The 21,234-nt window shown below is 40.7% G+C and overlaps 1 protein-coding gene across 2 annotated transcripts in view; it reads right to left on the bottom strand.

Annotated features, from left to right (window-relative positions):
- The window catches only part of CCNYL1 (cyclin Y like 1), a 34,254-nt gene extending 16,622 nt beyond the window's left edge, over positions 1–17,632 (bottom strand). For both annotated transcript variants that reach the window (XM_068967730.1, XM_068967731.1), the window contains exons 1-3: positions 17,366–17,632; positions 6,811–6,885; positions 4,950–4,984 (exon numbers count right to left, since the gene is read on the bottom strand). In XM_068967730.1, coding sequence (XP_068823831.1) covers positions 4,950–4,984; positions 6,811–6,885; positions 17,366–17,591 — 336 coding nt within the window. In that variant the 5' untranslated portion in view covers positions 17,592–17,632. The remainder of the gene's footprint in view (positions 1–4,949; positions 4,985–6,810; positions 6,886–17,365) is intronic.
- Between the last annotated feature and the right edge of the window lie 3,602 nt (positions 17,633–21,234).

Raw genomic sequence — 21,234 nt, 5'->3', positions numbered from 1 at the left:
ATCGATGTGAGAGCATTTCATTGCAGTAAATGAACGCCAATCATAAATGTACTAGTTTGGGAGACAGTGTGAGAAACAAGCGGCTGGGCATGCTGGGGCTGCTCTATCACCCGTGACCTGGAGGCCATATATCTCTTTGGGCCTCAGTTTCCTTATCTGGAGGACAAAAGGGAACAGCTTTAAGATTCTCTCACAGCCAAGACACAGAAAAAACAGCTCTGAGAACTGAACTTTTCATTTCATGTTTAAGTAAGACTGCCATATATTACACAAGTGAGAGCCTCAGAGAATACTTCCCACTCATTTCACAGTTTTATTAATTCTACTCTACATGTTATCTGACACTCATCGTGGCACTCTGCTGCCTTGCGCATGCTGCTCTCTGCCTGCAATGGCTTCTTCTTCCTCCTTGTCCCAGCAAACTTGACCCCATCCACCTCCAGCATACCTCGGCCAGCAGCCACACCACCAAACTTCTCCCTTTCTGCACACTTACACATCTAATTCAGCACTTGTTACATGGTCTCAACTGCTTGCCTGGTATCCCCCTCCTAAGTAAGCAAGCAAGCTCCTCCAGGTTACAGAAGATTCTTACTCCTCCTACTCCAGCTGCTGAGCACAGAATCTGGGACAAATCAGGCTTCAACAAGCGTTTAACAAATTATTTAAGATCAATTACAACTGGAAGGTAAGTCATACTAACGATACACATTAGAACTATCTGCAGTGGTGCTGGATAGGTGACAAAGAACTCTGTGAGACCCTCTAGAGAATAAACTATCTTTAAAACACTTTAGAAGTATCCATTTATTTGTGAAGAGCCCAAGAACACAGCCATAGTCAAATACTAAAATAGCCTAAACTATGTTAGGAGGATTCTCTTCCTTTAAGTAAAGGCCAATAATCAAATCCCAGTCACTGTCAGTAGCTCAAAGTAATAGCATTCTTCAATACCACAGAACACAAACAATTTTAACACTTGGTTTTGTTGGGTTTTGTTTACTAATTCAGATGAGCCTTCCTTCCTCCTATTAATATGAAGTAGTTTTCACCATGCTGTCAGACTCTTATCAGTGTCCTCCACAAGTACATCGAAGGCGAAACAAGGAGAAAATCTAGTCGATGTTTCTTTAAAATACAGAGCATTTAAATGAACACTGCCAGCAGCCAATAATAAGAACTATCCAAATGGTGTATAAACCACCATTCTGCTGCTTCTAGGTATTTTATGGCAAGGCCACTTACTCTTTTATTAACAAAACGTTCTAGACATAACATACCTGAAAAGTACCACTATTTGGAGGAATTTCTCCTTCAAGCTAGAAATGATTTAAACTGAAACTCATATATTCCTTAAGCTATCTGGTTAATGTGTAATTTTAGAATCTCAAAAGAGACACAGTGTGAAAACTGAACATTTATTCAAATGCTTATATTATATTCTAAATGAAGTTATCTTTTAAAAGGTCACTACTGTTAAGAGTATGATGCACTACACATAGTAACTATAAAATCTATCTATGAGGGGAATAAAAATAGTAAGAAAATGCACCAAAATATGGACTAGTTGGTAGAGCTTTGGCTTTGGGTGATATTTATCCCATTTTTCTCTATTAAAACTTTTTCTCTATTATGCATTATATCTGTTTATCTTTGGAAGTATTAGTGCTGAAACATTTAAGAAGTTTAATTAGACGTGGCCCTACAGACTATGGGGGCTCATTTAGTCTATCAGCAACCTACAGACTACTGGCTAGATCCTACCAAAGAAACGGTGAACACTTCTCCAGGCCTACTCCTGAAGTGATTCAAACTTTGGTGTCTACTATTCACTAAAGGATGGCAGAATTAAAGCCTCTGAGCAAAGCCTGGATATATTAGCTGCCAACAGCTTACGTTCCTCTCATCTCACTTTAAAATTTAAGGTAACTGTCCTTTATGATTAAAGCCTTATCATCGCTGGCTCAAAACCTCAATAAACTACACCGACAAAGATTAATGATATAAAATGCAAATACAAAAATCAAACAGCAAAACCCACCACTGATAGTTTAATGTTCACTGAAGAAAGAGTATTTACCATCATTCAGCGCTAAGGACAGAACAGATGGACTTTTACAATCTTTACAAGAAGGGAAAAGGCTTACTTAGTAGACTTCAGGTTTAATGGCAGAGACTAGAAAATAATCATACTGGAAGACTAATAAGTAACAATCCCCCCCAAAAACTTATCATCAAAAGTCAAGCACCTGTTGAAATTCTGCCCCCACCCAGTGAATCTTCCCATCCTGCCTATTGCCTCTGAGTTTAACCCATCAAAAAAATTACACTGAAATTCATTTTTCCTCCCCTTTCCTCAAGTTTTAGATGTGCTTATTAGTAATTATTAAGACTTTTACTTAAAATTTTGTAATACTCTATACATTAGTGTGGGGCTTCTCTGGTGGCTCAGTGGGTAAAGAATCCACCTGCCAATGCAGGAGATGTGGGTTTGATTCTTCAGTCGGGAAGATCCCCTGGAGAAGGAAATAGCAACCCACTCCAGTATTCTTGCCTGGAAAAGTCCATGGACAGGCGAGCCTGGTGGGCTACAGTCCATGGGGTTGCAAAAGAGTCATGTCTGACTTTAAAACAACAAGAAGTGCACTGGTGTAAACTACTCCGTCTACATTACTGCACATTAACAGAGGACAATGTGGCAGGATGAGTAGTTTGAATAAGATTCTTAATCAAGGCCTTAGTAGAAATGTACAGTATTCTAATTATAGGTATAATAGTATTGTCTGAATCAGTATCGTTAATTATACTGAATTAAAACTTTTAAACTTAGAATTTATATTCAAAGTATAAATCCACCTTTGAGTGGACTAACCACAAATCTACTTCCTTTCCCCCTTCTTTCAGAGATATCATCTCGTTAGAAATAAAAGTATTTTTTAAAAAAGCTATACCCAAGACAGGATAAACAGCAGATGATTTTTGATGTTTGAAAGATGGAAAAACTAGATAAAGGAGTGGTACCTGACATGGCAGAACAGAGGAAGCACAACCTTGGAACCTACAGAGTAACTGGGATGAGAACAACAAAACCAATGTTGTCTTACAGAACCCAAGGCAGGTTCAGAATCCAGAAGCATGGTCACCAAATCCTTGCAGTGAGGTCTATCAGTTAATGAGTTCGCAAAGTGATGCTTCCAATTAGATCTTAACAGACAGTGAGGGACCATCACATATTTGAGGGAAACCTCCAAGAAGTCAGAGATCAAAACAGGAAGAAGAAATCGATAGGAATGGTAAAAATGAAGGAGCAAATAAAAACTTAAAAAAAAATCTTCAACATCTACAGAAAGATGAGAAATTGCATCAGTGAAAAAAAGAATAAAAGGATGGAAGAGAACTCTATAAAAATAAGGTAGACAAAACAATGTATTCAATAGAAGGATTACAGCAGAGTCAAGGAAACCTCCAGGAAGTAGGACAAGACAAAACAGAAAACAGGAGGGGAAAAAAATCTGTGCAGAAATATTGCTCTAAAATTTTCAACATCTGACTAACAGGAATCAAAAAAAAAGAGAAAATACCAAAGACGCACATAAAAGAATTCACTAGAAGAGATGTTCTGTATGTTTAAAGGCCCCAATAGAAAGACAAGGTCTATACCAAGCCATATTATGAAATTTCAAAACCCCACAAAGACAGAAGGTACTACAAGGTTCCACAGGAGGAAGGAATGGAGAAATGACTAATTTGGTAATATACAATGTATCAAATTCAACAGATTTAAGAGAAACACTGTAAATGAGAAGACAAGAGGGAAACCTGTTACTGCAAAAATTAGTTTCAACCTAGAATTCTACACTTTATCAAATAGAAGGAGTTTCATAGAGGCTAGGTCTTGATAAAATTTTTGCCCATGTGCCTTTTTCCAGGAAAATGTGCTCCAGGAAAACAAGGCAGTATAAGACAGAGGGAAACAGAATCTAGGACATAGGGGATCCAACACGAGAGAGCAGTGGTGTGAGATCCCAGGTGACTTCACACAGACACCCCAGGAAAACAGGCACAGAGCCCGTCTAGGAAACACTAGCATGCAGGCGGTAGGAAGACAAAAGGTTGGCAAAAAGTGTCTCCAAGAAGAAATGGAACAGATGCGGTTTTGTGGATGGAAAATATTTCTGATAGGCATGTGACAAATGTTACAAAATTTGGGGGAAAAAATAGCTGTTAAAAAACAGGCAAGTGAATATAGTCAGGAAATTAATTCCACAGAAAAAAAATGAAGACTGTGAAAACAGGGAGATTGGTCAGGGAGCTACTCAACCGTGTTTGGCTGTGTGAGATCATGTTTGCTAGAAAAAGCAGAACTGGATTATCCTGAGAAGTGCAGAAGTGCTTAGATTTCATTAATATTGAAGAAAAAGAATGAAAGGTGCACAAGGAGGCAACACAGAGAACTATATGGCTCAACAATGAACAATACTTGCTTAGTCATAATACTGTAAACAGTGATTCTGATTTAATAAAAACTGATGCACGTAAAGGGAACAGGGGGAGGGAATAGAATCACAGTGGATGAGGAAGTTAAGATTTCACCTGCTGTGCCAAGAAGTCAATGAACAGTGCTAAAAATTAAATTACCTATTACACTTTTATTACTCTGGTTAAAAACTAAGATGAAAAATTTAAGGCAAAAGAATTTGACGTCGATCTTTATGCTATAACCATATTATTGAAATTTAACTTAAATGTCAGGACCCTTAAAAAAAAGGGGAACTACTAAGTCAAAAACCTTTCTGAATATACTTGATAATTAGGAACCAGAGAGTCAGAAAATTTATAAATAAGAGGTCAATGCTAACAGTATTGGATCCATCATACTTTTTAGGAAATCATGGCAGACATGCTTTTAATTAACTATTGATTTCTCAACTTTTCAACTATTTACTTACATGGTTTAAATGGTTGCTCTTCCTCTTTTCTCGCACTAAGAATAAAAAAAATTAACTGATGAATTCCAATACAAATACCATAGAAAAATAAGTCACTAGTTATCTGATGGATTACCAATATACACAATGAGTTAAAATTTCATTCTATTTTTAAAAGTAATTTCCAACAAAACATATAATTTAAATAATCACCCAGCAAAATGAATCCTATAAATAGTTATCTAAAAACTCAGTTTTACTATTTGACCTAACAGATACTCTGTATTAGGTACAAATCAAAGACTTTCCATTTACAAAAGAAAAGGACAAAGTAAATTAGGCCAGGTGAGATATTTAGCTAATAAAAAATTTACCAGCTGCACAGTATGTAGTATTTTCTAGTTCTACATGTACTTTAGTCACCAGGATTAACAGATGACAACTCTAAGAACCAGTTTCTGGTCAAGCACCCATGTCTCTGGAAGCATCCTGAACCACTTATTTGTCACCTACTCAAACACCCAAGTTAAAAAATACAGGGTCTTTACACACTGGAAAGCAATCTATAATCTTTAACATGTGTGCTGACCTCACTGAACATACATCAAAAGTACACAGAACTGTTTTGCTCCAACAAAGGCCAGAAGAATATAAGCTCAAAGAGGGTCTTAGGCCACACTTGTTCCCATGGCATCACAAGCACGAATTCCTTTAGACAGAGGAGACAGGGGCATGGGGTTGTGTTCCTTTTACTCTCTCCACCGTCTCTCTACAGTGTGAGTAGCTCATGACTCTGGAAAAGACTGAGAAATACAGTAATCCTAACTAGAAATAACTGCCTCAAGACAAAGTACACACACTTTAAGAAAATGCAGGCGCCCCCAGGCAGGAGAACACGTGGTGCACTCGGAGAGGGCGTGGTGAGCGCTCTGCACCCCGCCCCCTCGCCTGGCCCTCTTCCTTCTGGCTGTTCCTGAGACAGACCCTTCCATAAAAACCGGTAATCCAATGAAAATAAGAGAGAAAAAGAACCCTCTATTTTTTATTGTGCTGCATTACTTCAAATATTATAGAATGTTCACTTCTTGTATTCCTGCTCTCATAAACAACCGAAAAACTTGACCATGTATGGCTTTTTAGCAAATAAACTAGGATTTAACATATACTAAGGAAGACAAGCAGGCAAGACAACCAGGGGTGCAAAAACTTCCAGTTCTGATTCTTATCTTAAAGCAGGACACCAGAAATTTATACAAGGTTTCCCACACTGAGGATAACCTTCTAGAAAACCCCATATGGCAGGCACGTTGCTCTGATTACCCTGGCTCAGCACTTCATTAGGATGAGAGAACTCTGAAGAGCTAAAAGTTCTCAGAAGAACTTTTAAAAGAACTTAAAAATTCACACGAATCTGGATGTGAGAGAGGTTCATCTGGGTGAGCACTGCAAAATGGTGCCAAAATCACAAGACTCGATTCCCATACGTAACAACTGATTTTTTTTAATTAAATGAAAACCTAACTGTGACCTAAACCCTATCATTCATCTTTAACTCATGTGCTCTTGGAGCAAGAGGAAAAGGACAAAGTGGCATGGAAAAACAGACCACAACTAAATCATGTGGCAAGCTGACTGTGTTGATAAAGAAGTAGCAGAGTGTATAAACAGATGGTCTAAGTGTTTCTCCTCATTAAAACAGTGACACCTAAAGGAAACATGTATCATCACATATTAAAATAAAACATCAAATATTAAAATATTATCACATATGAAATAATAGAATATTTAAACTATTCCAAGTGTCTTTCTGTATCTTCCTAAAATACACAAAGACAGTTTTCAATCTTTTTTCTCGGGGGGTGAGGGGGGCACACCATCTTACCGTCCGTTTGAGATTTGCTCAGGAAAATTGTGCTTGCCCTTGGGTGGTCAGATGGGTTTGATTCCAAAGCTAAGTCTGCACAGGAAGAAGAAAGGTATGACAATTAGTGGAGTAGAAAAAGATATAACTTTTAAAACAGCTACACATTGATTTTAATCACGTTTAATAGCCTTAAGAAGAGCTTTTAGTAATGGCAAGAAGGAAACTAGTAAAGGCAACAATATAAAAATTCTATTGGGAAACAGAAAAATTGTAGAAATTCTCCATACATGTGGAATAAAACCAGGGCTATGTCTTAGGCTTTTTTTTTTTTTTTAAGCTTGCACCTAATCTATGCCTCCCCTCCTACTTATCGATTAAAAATTCAGTCACCTCTCTTTAAGCTGATATTACTGGCACATTTCAGGAAGTCTCAAGAAGCAAGTTATGCTACAGTCAATTACTGTCAGATACCATCTCAAACTATCAAATATGCTATAACCAAATAAGCTGCTTTTGGCAAATGTTCTTCAGACAATCCAATGGCTAATTCTAACTCCACTCAACAGTTGGCAGCTGTTTATCTAGGGGCTATTCATTACAGCAGATTTAAGAGGAATACATATAAGAGTTCAACGTTCTGATCCATAGGAACACTTCCAGGATAGTGATTTTTAACTTTGCCCTCTATTTCCAAAGCTAAACTCTCACTTCTTCCCTTCATGGTGCATGATTAATAGAAGGCTTCAATAAGAGTACTTCCTGGAGCACATCAAAGGGCTGCTTGAAAAAAAACTTGCCCATACCTACATAAAAAAGGTGGGTCTGCTGGCAGTTCACTTTGCACCAAGGTGGGACAGTCTTCTATTTAGGCAGAAATATCAAGCAAGCACAAGCTGTCACATTGGACAGTAAGGTTGTTGTTTAAAACAAACATAAAAGCCCTATGGGCACTTACTCAGTGAAGTCTACCTCAAACCAATTAAACAATCTTTTAAGAAACTGGACCAAGATTTTTAAAGAGTAATAGTTAAGGCATTATTTCCCAAACCACATAATAATTGGCCTATTTTTAAAGGTGAGTTTGGTGGTCAAAGTGATTTACATGTTATCCCTGAGAATCAAAAGACTATATACATTGATATAATAAAAACTAACCAGCCCAGTAGTGAATTCAGTCTAACCCAGCATTTCACAAATGTTATCTACCTAAAACCTTTTTCTTCCCCAAAGAAAGAATTTTGCATCAACAGTAATTTGAGACTTCCTGGTTTAATGGGAATTTTAATGTTACTGCCAGCACTAGAAATTTACATAGGTAAACCAACTGCTTTGTTCTTCATGAAAATTCCTTCACTGCATTTGCAGTTTATCAAGCTATTTTTGGAGAAAATATTCAACAGTTTTATATAAAAAACCCATAAAATTATTTTAAAGTTTTTTACCCCCTACATATTTGAAAAATGGGACACTGGGAAAATAAATTATTTCAGTTGTACACAAAGTTAACAGGCAGAGTCTTTCGACCTAAGGCTTCTGAAAGGATTCATGACTACTTATCTGTACCAGAAAGTAAACAGGCTACGGTGGAATCTAAAAAATAAGCAGAAATGCTTGCAAAGTAGCCATATTTTCAGGGTTTATGGCATGGTAAAATTTAACAAGAGTCAATGGAAGTCCAGGAAAAGTAAGTGTCAGGATCAAAGAGAAGCAAGCTTTAACACACACACACACACACACCCTGCCAAACCAGGGTGTGCTACTGGTATACTATGATGTGCTACTACGGATCTATATACAGAAAGCAAGAAGGCTGAGGTAAAAGAAATGACAACATGCAGGAAAAACGTAAACTTGCCCAAGTGACCAGAAAAGAGCTGGCACTCCCCCTACCCTACCCTAGAGGTTTCAAGGGTGGGCACATGACCTAGAACTGGATGATTGATCGCAGCTTTCCCGGGACTTCCCAAGAAGCAGAAAAAGGCAGAGCACTACCCTAGGCTCCTTAGCCAATCTGGAGCTGCTGGACACTCCTCTTGCCATCATGAGGGGAAAGGCTTTTCAGGAGAGATCGACAGAGGAGAGCAGAACTGAGACAGGCTGTGAGATCACTGAGCTCCTAGGTCAAGTACTGCTTAATCTACTCTATCAACTCCAGTTACATAAAAGTCAGTATATATATATTTTTAAGCTATTCTGAGACTTTCTCAAACTTGCAACTGAAAGAGACCTGGTTAACCAGCAGTACTGATGATCACACTGAAGGTGGGGAAAGGTAAAAGTCACCTGCTCATTCCTTTAACAAATGTCATGAACAAAAATTTGCATGAGCCAAAGTGACACTATTTAAAAATTAACCCACAGATTCACAACCCTTTAGTTGTTTTCCTTATACATTAGAAAAAGCTCTAATTAGTATATTATTTATGCCTTCTTGTTACTAACAACCCTTCTACATCTGACTGTTGCATATTTACTGTTTAATGAATACACAACAGCCCAGCAAGTGTTATTCCTATACTGTACTTAGCCAATTCCTTATTGCTGGGGTTTAGGTACTTACAACGTTCTATTCTTTGATGAGAAAACTTTTCATCTATTGTTATACAGCTTTTTAAATAAATAATGGTTTTATCTCCTTAGCAAAGATCTTCAAAAGTGGGATGTCTAAGCCAAAAGGTTGGATCATTTTCATGGCTCAAGGTACAGTGCTAAACTGCTTCCTGAAGAAGGTGGGGCCACATTAATGTATAATGCTACCAATCATGACAGTTTTAGTTCCTACGCCTGCTCTGTATAGTTGCGGGGGAAAAAGCCCTACTAACAGAAATAAGGAGTAGCACTGCAGATCTAATCTGTATTTCTTTTGATTACATAGTTTTGACCACATTCCCATAATTATCAGTGTCATTTCCACTTTGGTGAGCTGCCTATCATTTATAGGTACTAAACATATTAGGGCCCTACTGCCGTCAATTTGCATGAAAGTGAAAGTGAAGTTGCTCAGTCGTGTCCGACTCTTTGCGACCCCATGGACTGTAGCCTACCAGGCTCCTCAGTCCATGGGACTTTCCAGGCAAAACTACTGGAATGGGTTGCCATTTCCTTCTCCAGGGGATCTTCCCGACCCAGGGATCGAACCCGGGTCTCCCGCATCGTAGGCAGATGCTTTAGCGATGCTTTAGCATCTGAGCCACCACGGAAGCTCCAATTTGCATGAGGTTTTCAGAAAATATTGATCTTCTGTTTACAGCCTATGTAACAATTTTCTATACAACTTGCACTTTTTGCCGGTGAAAACTACATCACTATTTTATAGACTTGACAGGTAAGCCATTAGACAGTAAGCTCATACATACACACAATATTTCTGCACGCTCCATTAACTGTTTTGCCAAGAGTCTAAAGAGACGATGAAAAAAATCTACCATACTCTTCACTGTCACAAAGGTAAGACTGTCAACTAGGAAGCACCCTTCCCCTCATCCCCTCTCCCACAAGCACATACAGTAATGTTGAGATATTTTGAGAAATTACTGTGCATTTTATATGTGAATTCTTCTTAAAACTACTTCTTTAGCAATCTTTAAGAATGTTTTAACCCAGGAGAAATATTCTTGAGCTCATGATTAGGGGTTATCATTAAAGTTATATTTTAAGACCCATCACTTTTATATTACCAATTTAAATTGCAACTTAATTGACAGCATGATAGACTTATGAAGAAAAAGGATGACTAAAAAAAATTAAGCTCAGGTCTTAATATAAACACTCCCAGAAGGAAACCTGTAAAATACCAGGTCACTGAACGAAGAAGGTAGGGCCTTCCTGTTAGGTTGGTTTTCCTCCAATCTAACATTCTATCAATCGTGAGATCCATCTCAATTGCAGATGTTAAAAATGTGAAAATAAAAGCAACTTAGAACAAACAACATGCATTACCGAAGCCTAAAAGTGTTAAAATTATGCTGTCAAACTGTCAATAAATGATTTTTCCCTGTCAAAATATCAGAGAAAGGGTAGTGACCAAGAAATCATCTGACAGAAGACTGATGCCAACATGTTGACTTCAGTTCAGTTCAGTTCAGTCACTCAGTCAAGTTCCACTCTTTGGGACCCCATGAATGCAGCACACCAGGCCTCCCTGTCCATCACCAACTCCCGGAGTTTACCCAAACTCATGTCCATCGAGTTGGTGATGCCATCCAGCCATCTCATCCTCTGTCATCCCCTTCTCCTCCTGCCCCCAATCCCTCCCAGCATCAGAGTCTTTTCCAACGAGTCAACTCTTCACATGAGGTGGCCAAAGTATTGGAGTTTCAGCTGTAGTATCAGTCCTTCCAAAGAACACCCAGGACTGATCTCCTTGCAGTCCAAGGGACTCTCAAGAGTCTTTTCCAACAGCACAGATCAAAAGCATCAATTCTTCGGTGCTCAGCTTTCTTCACAGTTCAACTTTCACATCCATACATGACCACTGGAAAAACCATAGCCTTGACTAGACGGACCTTTGTTGGCAAAGTAACGTCTTTGCTTTTTAATATGCTGTCTAGGTTGCTTTTTATTTCATGCTTTTTAATATGCTATCTTCACTTACTATATTGCAATTAAACAGGATTGTCAGCATTTTCTGGGCCAAATTCTGGGCTCCAGTTTACTTAAAGGTTTCTTCCATTTACTGAACCCCTAGTAGTATAATATACTAGTTTTATGGCTAATAATACATTTCATGTCTTACGATCATCCGGCGTTTCATCCGAGTCCACACTTTCCACCCTAGCCAACTGGTTCTTGCCGGCCGCTGCTGCACTAGGCTGTCTCACCAGAGCGCACACAGCATGCTCCTGCAAGCCCCTCTACTGCTCCTGCTTCCCTAGCTTCTGACCACTCTGCCTTCTAAACTCCTTCTGAACTTGCCTCTAACTTGGTTCTCAGTCCTGCCTTACCTTAATCCTCAATCAATGTTGTAATAATCATGACCAAGAGATGATACACAGGTAAGTATACCTGGTTTTATGTATTTCTAAAGAGTACTTAGGCTTCTTGGACTTTTAAGAACCTTTCTGGGTTGCAAGCTACGGTGATTTCATTTCACATTATGCAATGTTACTGTTTTAACTCTTAAAGTTGTATTACTTTAATACCCTAAAAATAAACAATTTTTTAAAAAGGGGTGAGAAAAAAGGTAGTATTTCAAAGCAGAGCACAAAATGACATCAATAAATTCTGTTCCTATATATCATGTATTTGGAATTTACAGTCCTCATCTATCAAGTTTTTAAAAATGAATAAAACCTTGGACAACTCTGAACCTCAGAGAAGAATCTCTACACTGCCTAACTCAGAACATGATGAGAATCAAATGAAATTCAAGAGCAATGTATACACCATAGCTTCACTGAGTTACATAAGCCCCTTTGCCATGACAAGGCTGCGATCCATGAGGGGGATACACATATGAAGCATAATAAATGACACATCAAAGCTTTCACAAATTAACTAAAAGCCAAAAGTGAACATTTAGCATCTCACAGGAAAATTTATCTCCACTCATCACCCTCAGCCAAATAGTATCTCAAATAAACAGTGCTTTGTTGTTGTTCAGTCACTAAGTTGTGTCTGACTCTTTGCAACTCCATGGACTGCAGCAAGCTTCCCAGTCCTACATGAGTCTGAGTTTGTGCAAACACAAGTCATTGAGTCAGGCTACCCACTAAAGGAAAGAGGATAAGAGTACACAAGGGGAGGCATTTCTCCTAGTGTTCTTCCTTTTTCTTCTTTAATAAGCAAATACATATCATTTCTCCTGCTTCTGTCATGGAGATTAGTGTATATTCTCTCCCCATTTTTTTTTTCAGATTAACATCCCCTGGAGATGAAGTCATTAACAGTGGAGAGAGCTCTTTCACAGCTCTCTAATTCTTCACTGTCTGGATGTGCTAGTTTACCAGTCCCTTACTGGACATCTGAATTATTTCCAGTATTTTGCTCCTGAAGATAATGTAACATATGCTGACTATACCTTCAGAATAAATTCCTTTAGTAGGATCTCTGGATTAAGTGAGACTGTGCCAACTTCCCCTTCAAAGGGTTGACCGATTTCCCATTTCTACCAGCAATATATGAATGTAACTTTCTTCATTGTCACCAAAGAATGCAGTGCCAAGTTTCTGAATTTTCTCCCAATAGAAGCTACAGTAGTTGTATTTTCATGTCTCGTATGTGTGAGGATATGTTTAAAAGCCATCTGCATTTCTTTTTCTGTGACTTGTCCCATTCATATTGTTGTTAGCCTACTTTTAGATTCACTCAGTTTCTTCAAGTCAGCCTATTTTAGGCCCTTATTGATTTTTTGTTCAAACCACTGTTGGCTCTCAGCTGAGCGCTGCACCAGCCTCCTAGTTGGTCTCCCTGCTTCATTTTACCCCTGCCCACATTAGAGTAGTTGGTCTGCTCTCCTGCCCCCCTCCCCACACCACCTTCCCCTTCTTTAAGAATTATCATTCCCTTGCATATAACCTTTCAATGGTTTCCCATTACAATTAGACTAAAATCTGTATTTTTTCTTGTCAAGGCCTACTAGACACATAAGGCCTTAATCCCCCGATATTCCTCCTGGCATTCTTTTTCACTCAGCCAGCCACCCTCTTTCTGTCCTCTGCCTACACCAAGCACATTCCCTTCTGAGGACCTCACATGGCTCCCCCTCACTCCTAGGATGCTCACTGGTCACTTAAGGAAACCACCCCCAGTAACACTGCCCTCCTCCCCAGTCCATGATCATCATTTTTTTTCTTCTCAGTGTCTCGCTACTTAACATTATACCTGTGTCATCAGCCCCCAGGTACCTCTAGGAAGTAAAGACCAGATTTAGGTTTTGGGTTTTGTCTGTATAACCTCTGTTTGTCCTGCCCCTAAATGGTGCCCAATAATCATCCATTTCAATGTACCCCAGATCATTTATGCTTCTCCCAATTTTCCTTCATCATCTAAGATACCTTCTAATGCTGTCCTTTGATGTGTCTTTCACCTAAGACCAGCATTAATTTCAGATCTCTTAGAGGGGTAGTTTAGTTACTCAGAATCAAAGACACCGACAGGTTACCAAGAACCTCAAAAATCTGAGAGGAAATCTACTGTTCAGTGAAAAATCAACGGGAACTTTAATTTGGAGAAAGAACATTTAATGTTAAAATACCTTAACTACAAAATGACTCACCCTATGAATTAAGTCATAAGACAAAGTGTACTACCAGAATTCTACAGGGAAGTACATCACATCACTTTTTATGTCTGTGCCCAGAATAAAGCAATATAATGGGATTATAAAAGACAACCATAAAGGGTGGGTAAATGAATGATGCTCCAACCATTAAACAGGCGGTAAAAAGCAGACTGTACAGCTACACGCAGCTGCATGGAAATCCACCCTGGAGCATGCTTCAGGTGTCAGCGTGGTTCCAGGAGCTTCCTTCCCATCTTCACTTTACAAGAGAAAGTTACAAAGTGGCACACAAAGAACAACTTCATACAACAAACACAACGTTCTGTTTATATGTATACGAAAGGTTCAGGAAGAATCAACACCAAAATATTAATAAAAATTCTCGATATTCTGAGTATGAGTAAACTATTTTCAGTATTTTGTAAATCTTTTACCTCAAATGTTTATTGTTATCAAAACAGTAAAAAAAAAAAAAAAAGTGTCTAAAATAGCTACTGAAAAGAGGAAAGACCTGTTGCTCAGAGGTTTTTTTCCCCCATTACGCCGTCAATTCCTTCTCTATCCACTCCTTGGAGGATGGAAGGAAGGAATCATTTGAGAGAGCACCTTGCACCAGAAAATGAGCAAAATTCCTAAGGGCAGAATATAAAGGCTGTTTGAAAAGCTGATGCATAATAACAAAATCAGATAATAGGACCTTAGCATCTTATTTTCTATTATTGACACTAATTAGGTAACACTATTAAAGGCAAGGTAGCAACAAAATTCTTTTGAGTCTATCTGATATTTATACTAGGTTCTTTAGGAGTTAACTGAAACAGCTTGAAGAAATCATGTTCTTCTCAAAGGTTTCTGAAGAACAAGCCACAGCATCATTTATGTTTGATTTTGTCTAAGTAACCAAATAATTCTTCACTGCAGAAAAGCCAAAATGTTTTATATCAATGTATTTCTCAGTTTCCAGGGAAACTGATATAAAATTGTCTGAAATAAAAACATTAAGAGTAAACTTCCAATGTGCTTGCACTTTACATTTGGTGTTCTGACCTTGTTTCTATGGAAACTTAATAATAGGCAAATGCTGAAATTGAGGTTTCTCTTATCACTTTATTGAATGCCAAAAAAAAGAGACAAATTTAAGTAAAATTTTAACAATCATGTCAAACACAAAAAGGTAAATTCTATACTCTTGAACTCTCTTTTTCTAGTTCCCGACTTAGCACTCCTCCTCACTAAATGCTTCATACCTTACCTGCCTGCTTACCAGTTTCTCCGAATGTCCCTCTGTCCAGGGCATTCTCAGCTTCAATTCGAGGTCAGCAGAACAAACTCTTTAAAATATACCAACATGTTTACCTGACTGGTAAATTTAGGCTATTTCATGACTTCTTTTATTCCTATCCATTGTAGTAAATGTATACAGAATGGAGAGATAAATGTTGCTTCTGAGTTGTGAACAATAAACTCAAATGGAAATAATCAAAACTGAAGTTGAGATAGGCCTTACAGACAAATTATAAAATAAAAAGTTCGTTCCAGTTTTCTTTGAGCACCCAACAACTGAATTTGCTGTATCTACCACTCTGAAGTTGGTCTCTTCTGTTCAGTAGCTATGTTACACAGTTATTTCAGATCTCTAAGTCTTGGCTTCTTCATTGGCAACACACGGAGAATATTCACAGGTCTTATTTATAGATGGAAGGGTCAAGTGAAATACACCCGAAAATACGTTGTAAATCTTAAAAGAATTATGCAAAAGTCCAACTACACTAGCCTACTACTGTTTTTAAAATCACTTAGAGGCTTACCTTATAGCAACAAAGTGAGCAATTTTCACAAGTATGCACAAGTTTTGTTTTTAAAGCTACAATTAATTTATATAATTTATTCTTTCACAGTATCTGACTAGTATCTGACAGTATCTGAAAAGGGAGTACTTTCCACTTACAAAGCCATATTCATCATATGGGTGAGTTCACAGGCTTACCTATTTTAACTTTGAAAGAAATTAAGTAAACCCAAATAAAATTTAAACAGAAAAGCTATAAGACATTTCTCTAAAGAAATACTCTCTGGCATTTAAATGAAACAATTGGGCCAATGGGGCTTTAACATCTTCACGACACAATGTTTTCTACTTTAAAGAACACAGTCTTTATTAATGAACCACAGTGTTATTCAGAATCTTTTTTTTTTTTTTTTTAAAGCTAGAGCCGTCCAGTTTCAAAATTCTAGAGGAAAAAAATCAAACATTTTCTCTCCTCTGCTCCATGACAACCCACGCCCATCCCCGGTCATTTGTCTTCAGAATTTTACCTGAACATTCTGAAAGTTGAATAGGATTCCACTGGCAGGAGGGGGTTGGAAGGAGAGGTAGCCATGGAGACAACTTTTCTGCAGGATCTGCCATATCTTTGTATTACAAATAAAAGTCTGAATTTCTTTTTTCTCCTTCGAAACTTTTGACCAACAGTCTCAGGAACCACCCCCACCCCTCCCTTAGAAGAGGCAACATGCAAGTGGTTAAAGCTGGGGAACTGAAGACATTTTTGTGTCAAAGTGGGACTGTTAATCAGAGCTCCGTGAGGTAGTCTTTCGGTAAAAACAAACAAACAACAAAACTATTCCCTGCAGCCGTTGCAGTAACGTTTCACTCCGTTTACAGTTATTTTAAGCCCCATTCTCACCTTTTTCTTTCCTATCGTGTTCAGATTACAGTTAGAATAAGGTCGCTTCAATCAGGACAACTCTAGACAGAATTTTACTTAACGCCACACTAACTGTCGATCTGTTTTGATTTTAAATAACAAATCCTAAAATCTGTCTTAATTGTCCCGAATATCAACTATCCTAACGAGTGGAAGTGTATCTAGATCCTTACCTCGTTCCTTCACTTAGGTACCATCTGGATAGGTAAGGATAGGGAGAAGGGATGGATATCGCCGAAGTTGGAAGTATTTAAGTTTTCATTGAGAAAAAAGAGAATACATCAGAAAGTCTTTACAAAGTCCCATGAGATGTTAAATAGAATCACGAACAGGAGGGGCCTCAGACTTGAGGGTCTCGGGTTGGGCTGCGAAATGGGAATGGGGGAAGAATTGGGCGTTCGGGTAGAGAAGAGGGAGAGAGACTGGCCGGACGCGACGGGGAAAGAATAAGGGGTGGGGACACCAGGCAGGGCCAGCCTCCGTCCCCGGTGCCCAGCCCCGAGAAAGCCAACTCCAGGCAGGAAGGAGCCCTAGGCGGCGGCTCCCTCCAGGGGGACCCGGGGGTCGGCGGAGGCCAGAGGTAAGCCCGAGAGCAGACGGCGCCGGCCCCGCGAGGGGCTAGGCGCGCCGGCCGCTTTCTTACCTTCGGGCATCTCCCGGTCGCTGATGTGCTGCAGGTGGTGGCCTTCACCCGCTCCGAAATCCAACTCGGTGGGTTCCACGGCAGCCGGCGCCGGTGCTACTGCCACGGCGTCTCCGGCCGCCGCCTCGTAGACCTCAGACTCGTAGTCTGGCTCCGCCGGCCCCGCGCGCCGGCCCAACTTGGGGCTGGCATTGGGGGACACGCAACAGGTCAGCGTGTTCCCCATGGGGCGCCTCCGCTCCTCGCTGCCGTCGCCTCCGCTCGGCCCTCGACTCCGCCGAGCTCAGAAGCCGCCCCCTCCCCCAACAATGGCGCGGCGGGCACGGGCAGCCCCGGGCTATGCCGGGGCTGCGCCGCGCATGTAGACGCGGCCTCGCCTGCCTCTCGCCTGTCCGCCCCGCCGCCGGGCCCGGGGCAGGGCTCCGGCCCCGGCCGCACCCCCGCTGTCTCGCCGCCACCGCCTCCCCGGAGTCAACTAGTCTGTGAAGGCGGCGACCAGCCCGGCTTATTTAAAAGGGGTGGGGACCCGACAAGCGCTGAGACGCGCAGCCACTGCCGGGAGAGAGCGCGGTTGGAGCTCCTCCTCCTTCCGCCGCCGCCTCCCGACTGAAAGGCGCTCGCCTGGCTGGCCCTTGCCAACCGGAACGCGTCCTTCGGTCACCTGGTTAAGAGTTACCAATCGCACAGAAAGTTTCCTCCCAACGCCCGCCTCAGAGAGCAGGCACGTGACTCACAATGCCCCGCCCCCGCCCCGCCGCTGCTCCGCCCCTCGAGTGGCGCGCCCTGGACTCCCGTTTCCATTCATCGTGCGGCACTCGGAGCTTTCCGGTCCTTCGGGAAGTGTTGAGGGAGTTTTGAATCGAAGCTGTTCTGAGTCAGTGGGCTCTAGAGAAGGCTTGTTAGTAAAGAGTCAGTTCCGTTAGCAACTCGGTTTCATCGGGTCTGACAGCTGACTCATTTGATGCATTGCTCAACGAACTTAGTTACACCCGAATCGTTGAGTTTTTTGTAACTAAATGCTCCTCTCGAACTGACTTCGAAAGAGTGTTAGTTTCCGCCTTCAGTTTAACCAGAGCAACCCCTCTGTGTCCGTGTCTTGAATGAGACTTGAGGACACGTCACCCCTCCACTTCCTCATCGGTAAATTAGGGACCGAACTCCTCCCTCCCAACTCTGAAACGCTGGGATTCAGCAACTCGATTTTCTCGCTGTTTCTCTCTTCCACGACACGAGTCTCCAGGTTTCCCTACTTTAACCCTACTTTATGTGTAACATAAAGCACAAAGCACGATTTTTCTCATACAAAACTGAGAGTCACAAAGTGAAGTACCACGGTTTTGATTTAATGTAGATGATGGTAAAGATATGCTCCCAAGGTCACATGATTGCTCAGGGGTATGGCCAGGATTTGGTTTCCGATTGTGTGGATCCCCAAAAGCACCTTATTGTGATTATCAGAAAATAAAGGTAGAAGTCAAATTTGATTGGAAGTGGCAAGGGATTTTCTCTAAGGGAGAACAATTTTTTGAAGTGGATTTAAAAATACTTTCCCTTCTTTCAACGTTGGTTAGTCCCTCCTACTTTCTAGGCACTGTGTTCCTGCAATAGCCCTGCCCTCGATGAGCTCAGTCAGGCACAAGAGAAAATAAAGGCTTAGAAAGTCCAGTTGTCTGAGGTCAGTCACACTGCTGCCAAGTACTTGAACCTGAAATTCAAACCTAGATCTATCTAACCCCAAAGTAGGTTCTGGGGTAAAGAGCTTGATTTTTTCCCCCCAGAAACAGGAAAGCCTTTGAATGTTGTGACGTTCAGTTCAGTTCAGTCTCTCTAGTCGTGTCCGACTCTTTGCGACTCCATGAATCGCAGCACGCCAGGCCTCCCTGTCCATCACCAACTCCCGGAGTTCACTCAGACTCATGTCCATCGAGTCCGTGATGCCATCCAGCCCTCCCATCCTCGGTCGTCCCCTTCTCCTACTGCCCCCAATCCCTCCCAGCATCAGAGTCTTTTCCAATGAGTCAACTCTTCGCATGAGGTGGCCAAAGCACTGGAGTTTCAGCTTCAGCATCATTCCTTCCAAAGAAATCCCAGGGCTGATCTCCTTCAGAATGGACTGGTTGGAACTCCTTGCAGTCCAAGGGACTCTCAAGAGTCTTCTCCAGCACCACAGTTCAAAAGCATCAATTCTTAGGCGCTCAGCCTTCTTCACAGTCCAACTCCAACATCCATACATGACCACAGGAAAAACCATAGCCTTGACTAGACGGACCTTAGTCGGAAAAGCAATGTCTCTGCTTTTGAATATGCTATCTAGGTTGGTCATAACTTTTCTTCCAAGGAGCAAGCGTCTTTTAATTTCATGGCTGCAGTCACCATCTGCGGTGATTCTGGAGCCCAAAAAAACGTTAAGGAGTCACAATCAGATGGTTTCTAGTGAGGTCACTCTGGACAATATAGAGGATTGATGGAAGAAACGAGACCGATTAAGAGACTTTATATTCATCTAAGAGGGGAGTGAGAGTTCAAGCTAAATGCAGTGGCAGAGACTGGTGCGGTGGAAAAGGATTTGAGGTCATTTGGTGACCAGATATGGAGCAAGAGGGGAAAAAGAGAGGCAAAAATGGCTGCTAGGGTTCTGACTTAGGGAACTAGGAAAAGCACAGTGACTTTTTCCTAGACAGTGCAGAAAGAGGAAGAGGTTTGAGGAGGAAGATCATTTGGGGCTCTGTTAATGGAGCATGGAAGTAGAGCTCTCAGGTTGAAACTTCAATGTAAACTTCTGCAGGTTAAGTCCATTTTGTGATATCCCATCTTATGTTTTTGAAAATAACACATACTAAATCCATTTTAAAATGTAATTGGGAAATCCCCTAATGCTGACAGTTAAGACTATAATATTTTTCATGGAGCAACTTGGAATCTATGGTTTTAGTAAATGACACGTCCTATGTAAAATAAAACTGTTAAATGAGAACAATATTAAAATTGTCATTGGAGTACAAAGTAGTTGAAGCTGTGGGTGTAGAAGTGATTGCCTTGAGAAGACGTGTATAATAAGGAAAGGAAGGAGGGAAGGAGGGAGGGAGAGAGAGAGAGGGAACTTCAAAAATAGGGAAATTTAAATAGCATTAAAGTAAACCTGACAAAGGGAGTAGTGGAAATCAAGGGACCTGTGTATTAATCAGAAATGGCTGATCAGCTGAATTCCATGAGGGTAGAAATCACATCTGCTTCTCTTTTCTGAAACAGAGCACCCAGCACAGTACCTGGCCAGTAGAAGCTCTATTTGTAATTTCCTAAACAGAGTCCTCATGCAAAGAGTTGACTCATTGGAAAAGACTCTGATGCTGGGAGGGATTGGGGGCAGAAGGAGAAAGGGACGACAGAGGATGAGATGGCTGGATGGCATCACTGACTCGATGGACGTGAGTCTGAGTGAACTCCGGGAGTTGGTAATGGACAGGGAGGCCTGGCGTGCTGCAATTCCTGGGGTCCCAAAGAGTCGGACACGACTGAGTGACTGAACTGAACTGAACTGAACTGAAGCAGAGTCCAGTGTTGTCCAGAGGGCAGGAAAGTTACAAATACCACTGACTCTGGTACATGGATGACTGGGGATGGGTGCAAACTGGAAGGCAAGCAGTGAGTAAAAGAAAGAAATAGGTGATAAAGTGGAGACAAAGATTTTCTTCCCAAACATTTGGCTGAGAAGAGAGACATGCCAGTCATTACAAGGAAATGTACAGTTAATAATTTTTTTTAAGATGGAAAAAAATGTGAGTATATTTATATGTTAAAGGGTATGAGCCGATGGAGAAAAAAGTTTGGAGTTTGAGGTAAGAGGAGATGGGAAAATTGACAGAGCAAGG

This window comes from Capricornis sumatraensis, chromosome 3 (genome assembly GCF_032405125.1).
Source record: "Capricornis sumatraensis isolate serow.1 chromosome 3, serow.2, whole genome shotgun sequence".
NCBI classification, from domain to species: domain Eukaryota; kingdom Metazoa; phylum Chordata; class Mammalia; order Artiodactyla; family Bovidae; genus Capricornis; species Capricornis sumatraensis.
Note: the sequence above shows the minus strand (reverse complement) of the source record. Positions and strands in the feature narration are given on the sequence as shown.